Source organism: Sebastes umbrosus, chromosome 6, assembly GCF_015220745.1.
Source record: "Sebastes umbrosus isolate fSebUmb1 chromosome 6, fSebUmb1.pri, whole genome shotgun sequence".
NCBI classification, from domain to species: domain Eukaryota; kingdom Metazoa; phylum Chordata; class Actinopteri; order Perciformes; family Sebastidae; genus Sebastes; species Sebastes umbrosus.
This window is the reverse complement of record NC_051274.1, coordinates 13,131,144-13,145,187: the sequence shown is the minus strand read 5'-3', so window position 1 is coordinate 13,145,187 and position 14,044 is coordinate 13,131,144. Positions and strand designations below refer to the sequence as shown.

The following is a 14,044-nucleotide window of genomic DNA, read 5'->3' as shown; positions in this document are numbered from 1 at the left end:
CGTCGTCACGCAGTATGTAAGCGGTGACCTTATCTCAGGTTGGGTATCAGCCAGATGTGATGGTGTGTCAAGATGTGTCCAGGAGGGAGTCTTTGTTTCCTGCCCCACAGGAGGCATCACGGTGTTTCCAGCTAAAGGAAGTGAATCACTAGTGTGTGCCGAGTTCAGGTTTCCGTGTAATCTCAACTTTGGCCATGGATGCCGGTAAACTGTCCAGCTCCCACTCTCAACGTCTCTTACTGGACTATCCTGCGTCTCCTTATCTGACCAGCATGCTGCCTCTACATGCTAAAGAGATAGCAACAACTCCTCACTCGCCAGCCGCGAGGGTATTTTTGCTCTGTCTACGTGACGGACGAGGACAGGGGAGATTCTAGGATCAGAACTTTAGCCACATATTAAATGAGGAGTCTGGGTGTCCTCCCCCAAGGAAATTTTGAGCGTCAAACTCTTCATTTCCTGCATTCTGGTGAATTTTATGCACCAATTTCTGCCTTTTTCTGCATCAAGTTATGCTGGAAATTTCTTTATTTATGTAAAAAGAAAACACAAAATTCAGGCACCAGATGACAATTCAAAGTATTAACATAAATATAATGGAATATAATGCAGTAAGGGTCTCAGTCATTCTGTATTGCTTTCAAATAGTTATTCTCCTGTAGATAAACGTTTCTCATTTAATGTTATCTCATTATATATTATACTGCATGCAAATAACTGCATGGTTTTCCCCCCAATTGGTATGGGATTATCATGTCTGTAAAGGGGAGACTTGTGGGAACCCATTTTCATTCACATATCTTGAGGTCAGAGGTCAAGGGACCCCTTTGTAAATGGCCATTCCAGTTTGTCGTCGTCAAAGTTTAGCGTAAATTTGGAGCGTTATTTAGCCTCCTTCTCGACATGGATTCCTTATGTTTTCTAGTTTCATATGATACCAATAGTAATATAACTGAGCCAGCTACAGTCTCTTAAAGACAGTAATGTCAGTTGGGATTGCCGGTAATCCTGCGGTGCTCATAGTGTTACCGCCCATAAAAGTGTCTAAAGTCGTCCCTGGATGAGGAGCAGGAAATTGTTGCTGAACAGGCCTCCAGCATGATGGATGGATTTTGGTGACAGACAGCATGGATTAGAAAACAAACAAAAGTTTTTTTCTGGTCCACAAAAAGCTCTGTCAAGAGGATCTTCTCATCTAATGAGGATGGATAGGTAATGTGAAGGTAGACATTCATCCCTGCAGGCTCCGGATAAATCCTCAACACATCAATCATGACAATTCTAGGGGCAGACCATTGTCCCCTTGGGGGAAAACAACCCATTTGACCCACTGATGGTCTCTTCCTACAAGTATATTGATGAATTGAGGAGTGTCTGAACATGCCTGCTACAGAGAGGCAGGTCCAGGGCGTCACCGATGCATGCTGGGATGGAGTACCGCGACCCTGAGAGGAAATTATAGGGTAGAGAAAATAAAGGTACGATATTCAGCAGGATTACTTGCTCTACTTCCAACCACAAGACTCCTCACTTAGTCTTCTAATTATTATCTTACAGGTCAGGAAAAAATGCAAACATAGAAACGATAAAGGGAGCAGGTGCTGCGTGACGTCCGTGAACTTCACACATCAGCGATTATCAAAGGAGAGCAACTTTGGAAAACATCTCTGACATGAAGGGTGCATACGTGGCGCGCATTCCAGTCGCAGCCTGCTCGCCTATTGAAAGTGAGGTGATTGCAGGTTTTTCACAGAGAACACTGTACAGGCGTACTGTAGCTGAGATGGAGCGCCGTGTGCAGTCGTCCCAACGTGCCACGTGTCCACCGGGCCAGCCAGCCAGCTAGCCAGCCACCATCTGCCTCGAAGACAAGACTGGCACTCTCACTCGCTATAAAATGCAGCTGGGAGAATCAACAGCTGTTGAAGAAGAGCTCTTTCCAAATAACAAGGGGTGTGTGTGTTAGGGAGGGAGGGAGGGAGGGTTACTGTACATGAAAAGGAGGACAGTGAGGATGGGATGAGTGAAAGCGCAGTGTCTTAAAAGGTAAATCTGTCAGCACTCGTGCAAAAGCATTTGGTAATAGTCGGATAAGTGTCACTGTGCAAAAACAATCCAATTTTTGTTTTGAGTACGTGTGACTTCAGCTCCATCTTAACCTCTTCGACAGACATTGTTTGTGCTCAGAGAGTCAGTGAAAAAATCTGTCATGCTGGAAAAGAAAGTGAGAATAGAGTGCATGTGGCTCTCTCTTTGGCAGACAAATTTGTACATGTGTACAGTGTGTGCATGCAGACATGGGATGCATGCACACACACACACACACACACACATACATGTACTTGCTCTGCCGCTTCAATTAAAATAGAAACGATTTCTCTTATCTCGCCCCGCACCCCTTCCCTTCTCCCCCTCTCTGCACACATCCCGGAGACACCGGACTCCAGGTGAATTTCAATGTCAAAGACATGAAGGTAACGCAAGCGCCGCAATCTGTTCATTCTGTCAAGTGGTTGTGTAGGTGTGCGCGTGCACTCGTGTGCGTACTGTATGTGCAATGTGATTGGTGGGGGGCAGGCCTATTCATCTGTCTGGTGTGATCGTGGCTCTCTGTAACTGGGCCTAGGCGTGAGTGTGCACTCTGTGATCTCCCAGATAAGAGTCATCCATCTGCTGTGTGTATCTGTCAGGGGCCCAGGCAGCTCCGCTTATCGCCGCACTCATCCATTTCCCTCAATCATACTCAAGTCTATTCTCTTTTTCTCATCCCTCTCTGTTCCCCCCCCCCCTCTGCACAGTTCAAATGCTGCGCTTAATCTTGATTAGCCGACAAGCGGACGACGATCACGCGTATACACGCACCGCCACGGTGTTGAAAACCTTGCAAATGTGTATGTGACGTGTGGCTTCTGCAAATATGCATGCATGCATGGAGGTGCATAGAAGAATGCAAGCTTTCACAAACAAGCCTACGAGCGTGTAGTTATGTGCAGAAAACACACATACAAACACACACCCACACAAACAGATTTATGCCCCCACAACATGAGTAATACAAGGCCACACACACACACACACACACACACACAAACACACAGTTGTGTTTCCATCACTTTAGAAGACATTACATTGACTCATTTCCTAGGGACTTAACCTAACTCTAACCGCTACTTGCCTAACCTTAACCCTAACCTTAAGCCATGTCTTCACCAGGGGGCTAACTCCGGGTCTGAAAAGTGAAGCCAATGCAGAAGTGCCTTAAACTTGCATTCTTTTAATAGCCAGCAGGGGGCGACTCCTCTGGTTGCAAAAAGAAGTCAGATTGTATAGAAGTCCAAGGCCAAAGGCCAAATATGGCGACGGCCAAAAACCAAGATAGTGACGGCTAAATACCAAGATGGCGATGGCCAAAATGCCGAACTCAAGGCTTCAAAACAGCAGTCCACAAACCAATGGGTGTCATAGCAGTGACTACGTCTACTTCTTATATACAGTCTACGGTCTTCTAATGATTTACGTTATGGGAACTTGCATTTTGTCCCCAAAAGGAAGGCGAGTCCCCACAATATGATCGTGTAAACAGATTTAGTAGTTAGTATTCAGGGGCCCTACCTCCACCTATCAGATCACCCGCTATAGATGTGGCCCAGAGAGCAGCAAAAGCCCTTTTTCTTGAACATTTTACAGGAGAGAACACCCTCCCTTCCCAACATCAATCACACAGGTGAAGCTGATGAGCTTCTGTGTGTTATCTTTTCATTCTTCAGTCTATCAGTCTGAGTAGCAGATTCCTCCCGACTCCTTTGTGAAACGTGAGAGCATGAAGCGGCATGACAAGATGATTTGTGTACAGTAGCAACACCGGCTCAACCCAGGGGAGTGGAGTTTACACTGGGGAATCCATTTAGGCGTTTGCCACCCCATACATAACAAAGGCTTCACAGGCAACCATCAGACCGCAAAGCAGCCCGAGGACGGCTTTGTTGTCCCAGCAATCTGTACTTAGTTTGTCGCGATCAATATTGTAGGAACCAACCCCATTATTAATTCATAATCATAAAAACACGTTGCGCTGCGCGGTGGGCTGAATAAAGCTCCTTCAAAGAGGAGACAAACACTGTGTTTCACATGGGATCATTACATGGGGTATAACGTGTTTCCATCATCAGTATTAATAGTATATGCCCATCCGAGACCGCATACCCCGGGTGCTGCTGGGCCTGCAGCAGGACAGGTTTTTGCTAGTGGAATATTTATAGCTGTGCATTAAAAGTGGAATCTAGGGTTTAAGTGTACCGTTGCAACACCGCTGCTGCTCCTTTGTCTGGGCCTGTCCAAAAATGTCTTGCCCGGGGCTATTTGCGGTGCTACATTCGAAATGTCAGATATCACACACTGCTGTCATATCAAACGCTGGAATACATTAAAGAACAGCTGTATCTCAGTGGGTTTCGTTTGATTCTCCTCTCCAAGAAGAACATGTTGCGGCCAAGCATATCAAAGAGGTGACGTTCATGCAAATAAATCCCACATGTACGCTTTGTTATTAGGAGTGCTTAGGATTGCAGACAGTTGTGTATAGACAAGACTTAATTATTTCTTGTTTAAGCACATCTGAAAGCTTAAATACCGGCATTAAAGTAATAAATTATATACTGGATTCACTCATAACTAAAATTAACACCTACAGCCCAGCATGACATGTGATATAATCTGAGCAACACTGCCATCTTGTGGTTCTGGTATGAACAAATACCAGTTAAGGCAAAAACATTGTTTTATCATGCACTGGTCAATTGAGATTTTGCTTCCATAATATGCCTTCTTTCTGAGTAGTGGAAATAAAACATCCAAAATGCACCTTTAGGTGTTTATTTTACTACATTGTCGTTTTGCATCTGTAGATTTCTCCAAAATTCCCCAAAAGTTAGCATTAGATAATACTTAATTTGCATATCAGAATCAGAAATACTTTATTGATCCCCCGGGGGGAAATTGTGGCGTTACAGTTGTACTAAAATTAAATATAAGAAAATGAGAATATAAGGCATATAAAATATGTACAAATATTTGCATTAAGACCACTAAGACATGCATTATATAAAAAATAACCACAGTGTAAATAAGTAAATACAAAATGCTTATAAGTAAATACAAAATGCTGAGAAGTGGTATCTATAAAGTGTGTTAAATATAAATGCCAGAATGGTATAAATAAGAAATGAATATTTCTTGAAAATATTTAAACATTCCATTTCAGAAAATTTGTGATACAAACAATTGTCTTAACGTTAGTAATAAACTGGGGAAATGTAATGTTGATATCTATTCGTTTTTACCCTATTCACCTGTAGTGTCTTGCAAAATGTATGGCATTTTAAAATACATATCTTTAAAAGGCATTTTCTCAAAATAAGTTAGTTTTTTTCTGACTCTGAGCTAGAAATCTCCACTTCAGTAGCACTTACATCCACCAGACCTTCCGGTTTCATTCCTATCTATACTACGAAGGTTTCTACAGAGGTATTTGTTTATATATCATTCGTAGACTGATTCATAATAACATTTTATTCCTAAAAACATGGCAAAAATGGATTTATGGAGTGATACAAAGAAATAGGCAAAAAAAAGCTTTGACTCTAATGTCAACAAAATAAAACAAGAATTTTGAACCTGGCTTCATCCAATGTTCAGATTTCTGTTCTGGATATGTATGCAGATTAGCACATATTTAATAAGATAATGTCTCATTTGCATATTTAAACATACATTTTCAGTAACCAATTGGGTGATAACTATCTAGTTACATTTTTGTACCCTATTCACCTGGGGAGTCTCCTGTTAAGTGGCAAATTGTGCACAAAATTCAGAAATGCAGTCAAGAGACAGCGAGGTGAAACAACTGCCTATTTTATTAGGTCTGAGTCAAAAGGTGGACATTTATCTTTAAGCAAACAAAATGAACCAAAGCAACAAACGAGTAGGTATCTTTAAACTACAGTGTTCTATAAAACACAGCACACAAAATATAACTTTCTGATCATGTTTATGAAAAAACTCCAGATTATTTGATAAATTCATCCATGGATTAAACACGTGTACTTTGTCTTATCCAAAAGACAATGCTGAAATATTTATTTACAGGTCATTGCTAAGAAAAGTAAGCAAATACAAATACTAGTTTCGTTACAGTGCGCCCCATAATGTTGCTGTGAATTTAACGACATTTAACGACACTGTGCACAGAAAAAGCCTCGTAAGTAATGTAATCATCCTGTCTTACATTTCATGCTCACAGGCATGCCAAAATGTGGACGTGTAGAAAAACAATGTAATAAATACCATGTTTTTTTTTTTAAAAAGAAGATAAAACACATTACATGAAAACAAAATCTTAAATGATTTAGAAAGCAAATTAAGTTAAATTCTAAGGAAAGAAATACAAAACTCACCTATTTATTGTAGAAATGTAGGAATCCACAGAAACGTTGGTCAAACTACGTCATGATTTTAAACATCAGAGATGGTTTACAGGTTGTTAACGGGGGTGTAGGTTGGTGTGTAACAAGACTGAACATATAGATGAAGAAGGAAAAACACAGGTAGCATATTAAAACAATAGTTGTTCCTATTTACTACAGTAGAGTACACGTTTCCTTATACACAGCCAACAATAACCAGAGAGTGTAAATGTCTGAAAATCACTAAGGTTCTTTCAATAAAACTACCGCCATGATCATCCCTGAGAACAAATTTTGGTTCGGTACTCATTATCAATTTAGCTCGCGACAGGTTTGTCTTGTCAATTCTAAAAACAGCCAAAACTTTGCCTGGAAATGACCAATAAATAATGCCACTGAACCTTTCTGCATTATTTGTTTGAAGAATTTGCAATGCAAAATTTAATGCCGACGAGAAGTGGCGATCAAGATCTCGCCTGCTTGCGTGCAGGCTGTTGTACGATGTTCCTCGGTAAATAGAAGAACACTGCTTGAATAGAAGTATGAAGTGACGGGCATAATAATGCCTAAGAACCGGTTTAGAAAATAACATTTTGCAAAAAGTGAGTACAGAGTGTATAAAATAGAGGGGAAACCATGCTGCCTTGGCTTTATTATTACAGTTAACCCTGATTTAAAATGCTCCTATGTATTTTAGGTATAAAATAACAAAAAACTGATATTCTGTGCATAAAAATGACATTGCTCTGGTACTCTTCGTCAACCTCTTCATCTTCCTGGTCTCTGGTCCCTCGATGACTCGCCATCTTCATTGACATCTTCCTCTTGATGCCTCTTCAGGCCTCCTCCTCTTCCTGCTCGCTGTCATCAGAGCCTACGGGACAAAAGTAAGACGGTTATGATTTCAAATGATCCCTGCCAATATGAAATATGATAATTACACCCCAAACTCTTTAGTTAGTATTAATGCAAAGCACAGTCAGACCGTAAAATAACAAAGCGGCATAATCAAACAGTAGAAAATATGTAGAACAAGATGAGCAGTGACCCCCACAGGTTGCCAACCACCCCATCTGATTTGTTTGTTGTGATAGTGGTCTTACCGTCAATCACAATTTCTCCACCATCATCCTCCTCCTCTGGACTCTCATCTGAGGAGGAGATATTTCCTGTCTATTTATTTATTCTATTCAGTTTAGTCTGCATTACCCAGACATTTATATTTACAGCTACAACGCAAGAACTTGATGCTAACAAGCCCTTGGCCTCTCATTCACAACATGAGCAACAGCAAACACTGTGGATTTTAAACACAGGATAATTTTACAACAGCTACCTGTCGACATTCATTTTTAAGAAGCTTAAAGGTGCTAAATTTGATAGCCAGAGCATCAATATAGCACCAAACAACTATCTGCTATGTAAAGATATAGAGGAGTAACGTCTACCTGAGCAGAGAATGAAGTCGCTCTCCCTCTGTGTTTGTTGTAGTCTGAGCTTCTTCTCGCTTTGTTGACATCGCCGGGTCGGCTGCGCATGCTTTTAGTGCTTGTTAGTGCACGAGTGTGCCTCACTGGCACAGCTGTGCCAGTTACAGCTGTAAGCTGTGGTTACAGCTAATAACGCCGTCCCGACCGACGGCGTTGTCGTAGGAGCATAATACCCACCCTCCGGTTGCCCCTTAGGTAAATACTGTTTGTCTCTGTCAGCACTTTTGCTGTTGTTTGCACAGTTAGCGTTGTTAGCACCGTTAGTTGCGAGCCGCCGGCGCACCGTCGCCATGCTTAGAGCCATTGAGAGGCAATGGAAATACTCCCAATCCCATAATTAGCACCTTTAAAAATGCAAATATATCTATATAAAACAAAAAAAAATCTGCATCTGCACTACTTCTATTCATAAATAACTGGTCTCTATACCAGCTGTGTGGACCAGTAGGGTTTTAGCTGTATTTATAAGTAACATTAGCACTGACCAGCACTTGGTGCCCGCTCCTCCTCTTCGTCTTCCTCCTCTTCTTCCTCCTCCTCTTCCTCCTCCCTACTGTGGCCTTGTTCAGCCTCGCCAGCTTCCTCGCCAGGCTCATCGTCTGAGTCGGAGATCACCACACAATCGTCTCCATTACCGTTGTCAGCTGCTCTGGCCCCGCTGCCAGCACTGGAGAGACACACACATAACATTTGTGTTAACAGTACACACACACACACACACATTGTTCCGGTATGCATCCCACCTGGTCTCACCAGCCGGAAGTAAAGGGAGAGAGGGGGGGGATCAGGAAACTGTTAAAGTTTACACATGAACTATAATTTCAAGGACCTGGGGCAGAGAATATTTCTAGAATTTATAGCTTAATAAGTGGTTTGTCCACTGACACGTGAGAATCTTCGTTTTACCTGCCGTTCTCTCTCGGTTCCCAGAGCGGAGTGAGGTAGTATCTCAGCGGATCTCTGTACAGGTCGTCTTTGAGTATCTAAAACACAAGAACAGAGGTAATTTCAATTTAATATGTTTGGATATATGTGCTTAAATACACCATACACAGTCCTGCTAATCTGAGACAAACGTTTGAGTATCATGTAGCAAATGTACACATGGTAATAAAAGCGTCATGATTTTAGTGCTTCAAAATTATTTCTGGCAGCAAAAATCTGAATGTGCGCATATCCCTGAATCATTAGTTAATCATGAACTGCCAAGAAGATTGTGTCAAACCAGTTAGACTTTAACGCTCTTTCAGCACATCATGATTGCAATTAATGGTTGTCTAGTGGGATAAAATGTAACAAAGGTATCATCAGAACACTGAATGTCACCAGAGTAGTGTACTTTTAAAAACGGGTGACCCTTGTGAACAAATCTCCAAGGATTGCAGTATTAATGCCACGCTCAACTTGCCAATCTCTGTGTGCCATAATCATGACCCTGTCAGTATGAGGGTGCAGTGGTCTTTACCAGTGCTACATCATCTTGTCCTGGGTTGCTATGGTCACTGAACCAGCTGAAAAAGGTCTGGTAAACTCCACGCGACGACTTCCTGGGCTCGCTGTGGGCCGTCAGGTTCTGTCCACGATGCCACAGGATGGGGTTGGAGAATGACATAGGAGATCCTAAAACACACGCAGCCAGGATTAGAAGGAGATCCAGAATTGAATGGCCATGTAGACTTTAGGTAGCCTGAAAATAGTATTAACACTCATCTTCAGATATTATCAGTGTTCATTTTGTTAACGAAAAACTATGACGAAACATGTTCGTCAATTACTTTTTTCTCATTGACTAAGATGAGACAATGACGTGACGACACCGACGTCACTTATGGTGACGATATCAAACATGTAATATCGTTTACGAAACAAATACTACTAAAATGTAGTTTATCTACCTGTCTCTTGATTTTTGTCACCTTCCACCTTCTTTTCCCCTCCCTTTGTCACTCTCTCTCTCTCTGTCACTCTCTCTCTCTCTGTCTCAAACACACACACACACAACACGCTCTCAGTCCAACTCTGTCCTTGTCTCACACTTCAGTCCTGACAATTGTGCTACTATTATGCACAAAGTAGGCGGTGTGCGGGTCGGGTCAGGTCGGGTTGTTGAGTAACGCATATTTTTATATTTTGGGTAGGCAGATTGACTCCCATAACAGTGATTTAACTGCACAGCATTAATAATTAGCGCAGTCGGGAGGACTCAAACTAACTGCAAAGCTGCATTCTTAATCATTTAATCTGTGTTTTTCATCAGATAATAAGATAACATTTTATGTGAAATAAGTTTGACTAAAATGACAGAAATGTTCAATATAATCTGATGACTAAACAGGACTCGAAACTAACTTTTCGGTGACTAAAAAGTTTTGAGTTGTTGTCGACTAATACTAGACAAAAAAAAAAATATGAATGATAAAAATGACTAAAACTAATGAGCATTTTCATCTTAAGACCAAGATTAAATCTAAAATACCTGCCAAAATGAACACAGGACATAATGTACTATCAGAGAACACACGCGTCATTCTGAGAGATGGAGGTGCTTGATATAATGTTTGTGTGATAGGAATCTTCCAAATCTTCAAACGTGCTGCAACGGCCCTGCCACGCTAAGTTTGTGAAATATTATCAATTTGATATTCTGCCCATCCATATTTACATAGAGAACACAACAATTGCAATAAAATCACAGTTTATTGTAGCATTAACTGCACGGCTGCTGTGTTTGGTCATTTTAGGTGTGAAGTTGACAAGCTTGTTGGACTTTGTCTGTGTTTTTTTTTTCTTTCTTCAGGCGAGTTGTTCTTTTAATCCAAACATATGACTGAAGGTACTCTGGTTAAAATGTAATTTTTTTTAATGGGTTTGCCATTTTCCTGCACCAAATGAAAAGCAAAATGTACATGGCAAATAACAATATTTGTTTTTTGTATTGGTACAATATAATATACATTTTATCACTTGGCTCTACAGTATACCTGACCTTTACAGTGCCGTGAAGCAAAGTCTAACTAACACTGTGCATTCATTATGTATGACAACACTGCCTTGACTTAATCCCCACATGCTTATGTTTACCTCCCATCCCGAGGTGCAGCTCCTTCATGATGATGTTGTTCTGGAAGTACGGGTTCCGTCTGAAGTGGAAGCGGATCCTGTAGCCCAGTTTATTATTCTTGAAGGACTCGATCTGAAAAACACATGAGGAAATGTCTGAATGAATTTCGCTACTAGGCATATACATGGGCCAAACTGTAAGAACACACCAACACTTCCTACCTCAAGATCAGTCATGTAACTGAGAGCGTCTTCATCAGTCTCGTCGATGTGAGCCGAGAGATGAGGATGGTTCAACAGCTGGCACATTGAAGTTAAGTAAAAACAACAACATATGTTTATTTCAATTACTCAAGCACAACATAGGAATGGACAAAAGAGGGATGTTTTTGTTTTTTTTGCATTTTAAGGATACAGCTGTCACCCAGAAGCCAGGGATAGTTTTTGTGATGGAGCTGCGCTGATCCAGATGTGGGCGCCTCTGGCGACTGATCTTCAGCTCCAGCCGCTGGTGAAGCCGGGCACTTTTCTTCTCAAGAGCTTCCAGCCTCATCTGTACCTGCGCCAGGAGAGCCACCGACTGTCTCATCTCTGGGGCCATCTTAACCGACACGATGGCGCACTCCCCATCGTCATTGTCCTCATTGTCTGACGGGAAAGAAGAGGAGCTTGGGGTGGAGGAAGATCCAGATATAGATTCATCACCTTCATCTGCTTCTGGCATCTCATCAGCATCTTCTCTGTCAGTGCTGTGCACAGATGTGGAGCTATCTGCAGCAGCCGCCTGCGTCTTGGAGCCGGTTCTTGAGGACTGGTGGCCCCCACGTTGTTTGAATTTGCTCCCCTGTTTCACCTGTTTAGCCTTTTCAGATGAACAAGGAGTCTCTCGGCTGTCTTCTCCATCTCCTCCTGTGAGACTGGCCAGTGCTTCAGCAGCTGCTATGGCTGCTGAGTCGGTCTGGTCCAGAGAAGCAGAGGGACGCTGCTTTGCTCCTGCTGGCTTCTCTGTGACTTCCTTTGATCCCTCAGCAGATCCATGTGCATCTGAGGACTGTGGCTTCTCTGTGTTGCTGGCATTGTGACCATCTGCTCTGGAGTTGTTGATAGGCACTGTTGCTTTGGTGCCATCCGTGCTGTCTAAACCTTTCTCTGCTTTCAGTGCAGCTGGTTTTCCCTCACTCTCCTTTGACTGGCCTATCTCTTTACTCTCAGCTTCACTGTCTCTGCAACTTTCCGACGCTTCATTGCATGCGTCACTTACTTTCGCAGACTTGCTGGGGATCGTGTTGTTGCCCTCATCGTGGTCTGGTGATGGAGAGGGTGATGCACACCGTTTCCTCGATGCAGAGTCAGCGGACTGTTTGCAGCCCTGCAGCTCACTCATGCTAAAAGAGAGCTAACAAGCTAGTTAGCACCCGCAAAAGCACAACTAAAAACAAACTTAAACGCAGTCGCAGTACGCACCACTATACGTATCCACTTAGATAACACGCTGGGATTGTTGAATGTAACCTACATTCTCCAATGGAGCCAGAAACAGGAAGCAGCTTCTCGTATTCCTCCGCGGCCTAGCTTCAACAACTAGCAGGCTAATGCTAACTATGCTAGTTAGCTCACGTTACCCACTTCTCCGTGTGAACGCGCTGTTATGGCAAAACCACATTATCCACGAGTATATATAAGTCCATACAAGAAAGACTCGGTACCAAGTAAACAAACCTGTTCCCGTGCTGTACCTGTATACCTTTTAGCAAGAAGCCTTGTTGTTTGTAACACTTTACTGTTTGCGGTATATCCGTTAGCTTACTATCCGTGCACCCGACGTGAGAGAAAAACAATCCTCTGATTGGCTGCGGCGCGCCGCGCTAAAACCTCTCGACCAATCAGATTCAAGGGTGTGTTTAGATGTAATCTGTAGCAGTGGTATAATATAATAACCTCCTATATGGGTTTATTAACTCATGGATGTTAGGTTTAACTGCGCATTTAACAAAATATAATGTATATATTTACCCGACCAAAAGACTACAGTCTAATCAGGCTGTATATTACATGACGTTATAAAACACTTGCCCGTGTGATGATTAGATAACAGCAGGAAGTGTTTATTATGGGACACACATAGATATCCCCTATAATAAGATTTATACATTTTGGTTGTTTTCCCTCTTTGGAAATAAGATTATAGGCCCTATAAAATAGGATTATAATAGTGTCATTTTTATTTTGTTTATAGTTTATTTTGTATATTGTATATTGGTAGAATTGAATTTTTTTTATTCTTATTTTATTCTATAGATACAGATACAGATACAGAGAGCTTTATTTATCCCCGAAGGGCAATTCAGTTTCTGCAGTCCACCGAGACATATACACACATTCATACTGCACAATCATCAATGACAGAGGGAACACAGTAGGTGGCATATGGGGAGGTGCAGATCAATAAAAGTACGAGATTAAAAATATTCGCAATAAAAATAATAAATACAAGAATAAAAACAAGACGAGATAAAAGAATAAAGGAATAAATAAATAATTAGAATAGAATAAAGTGCAGGCTAATATTAGTGTCAATCAATGACTATATGTTCAGCTGGGATTTTATTTTTTTTGGTCCCCACAAAAGAGTAGACTATAGGCTTATATATGTGTCATCCATATATTATTGTGTTGCATAATAATAGTCAAAGCATTCAAATTGCTGTCAGTGCTCAGATGAATGAACAGTAATGTATTGGATGACACAACTTGCACACTAAATAAACATTATTTATACATTTTGGTTGTTTTCCCTCTTTAGCAAAAGATTAGGCCCTATAAAATAGGATTATAATAGTGTCATTTTGATTTTGTTTATAGCTTATTTTGTATATTGTATATTGGTAGAATTTCAATTTTTTTATTCTTATTTTATTCTATAGGCTAATATTAGTGTCAATTAATGACTATATGTTCAGCTGGGATTTGATTTTTTTTGGTCCCCACAAAAGAGTAGACTATAGGCTTATATATGTGTCATCCATATATTAT

General features: G+C 41.3%; 1 protein-coding gene across 2 annotated transcripts; it reads right to left on the bottom strand.

The window, feature by feature from the left end:
- Positions 1 to 5,892: 5,892 nt before the first annotated feature.
- tspy (testis specific protein Y-linked) lies at positions 5,893 to 12,853 on the bottom strand. 2 transcript variants are annotated; one of them, XM_037773133.1, is made up of 8 exons: positions 11,427 to 12,853; positions 11,234 to 11,311; positions 11,033 to 11,144; positions 9,417 to 9,571; positions 8,858 to 8,934; positions 8,437 to 8,618; positions 7,565 to 7,612; positions 5,893 to 7,335 (listed from the first exon to the last, which is right to left on the bottom strand). In XM_037773133.1, the coding sequence occupies exons 1-8, from the start codon at positions 12,393 to 12,395 to the stop codon at positions 7,298 to 7,300; spliced, it is 1,659 nt and encodes a 552-aa protein (XP_037629061.1). In that variant the 5' UTR covers positions 12,396 to 12,853; the 3' UTR covers positions 5,893 to 7,297. The 2 variants fall into 2 exon arrangements, with proteins under 2 accessions (XP_037629061.1, XP_037629062.1); XM_037773134.1 differs by lacking the exon at positions 7,565 to 7,612.
- Positions 12,854 to 14,044: the final 1,191 nt, after the last annotated feature.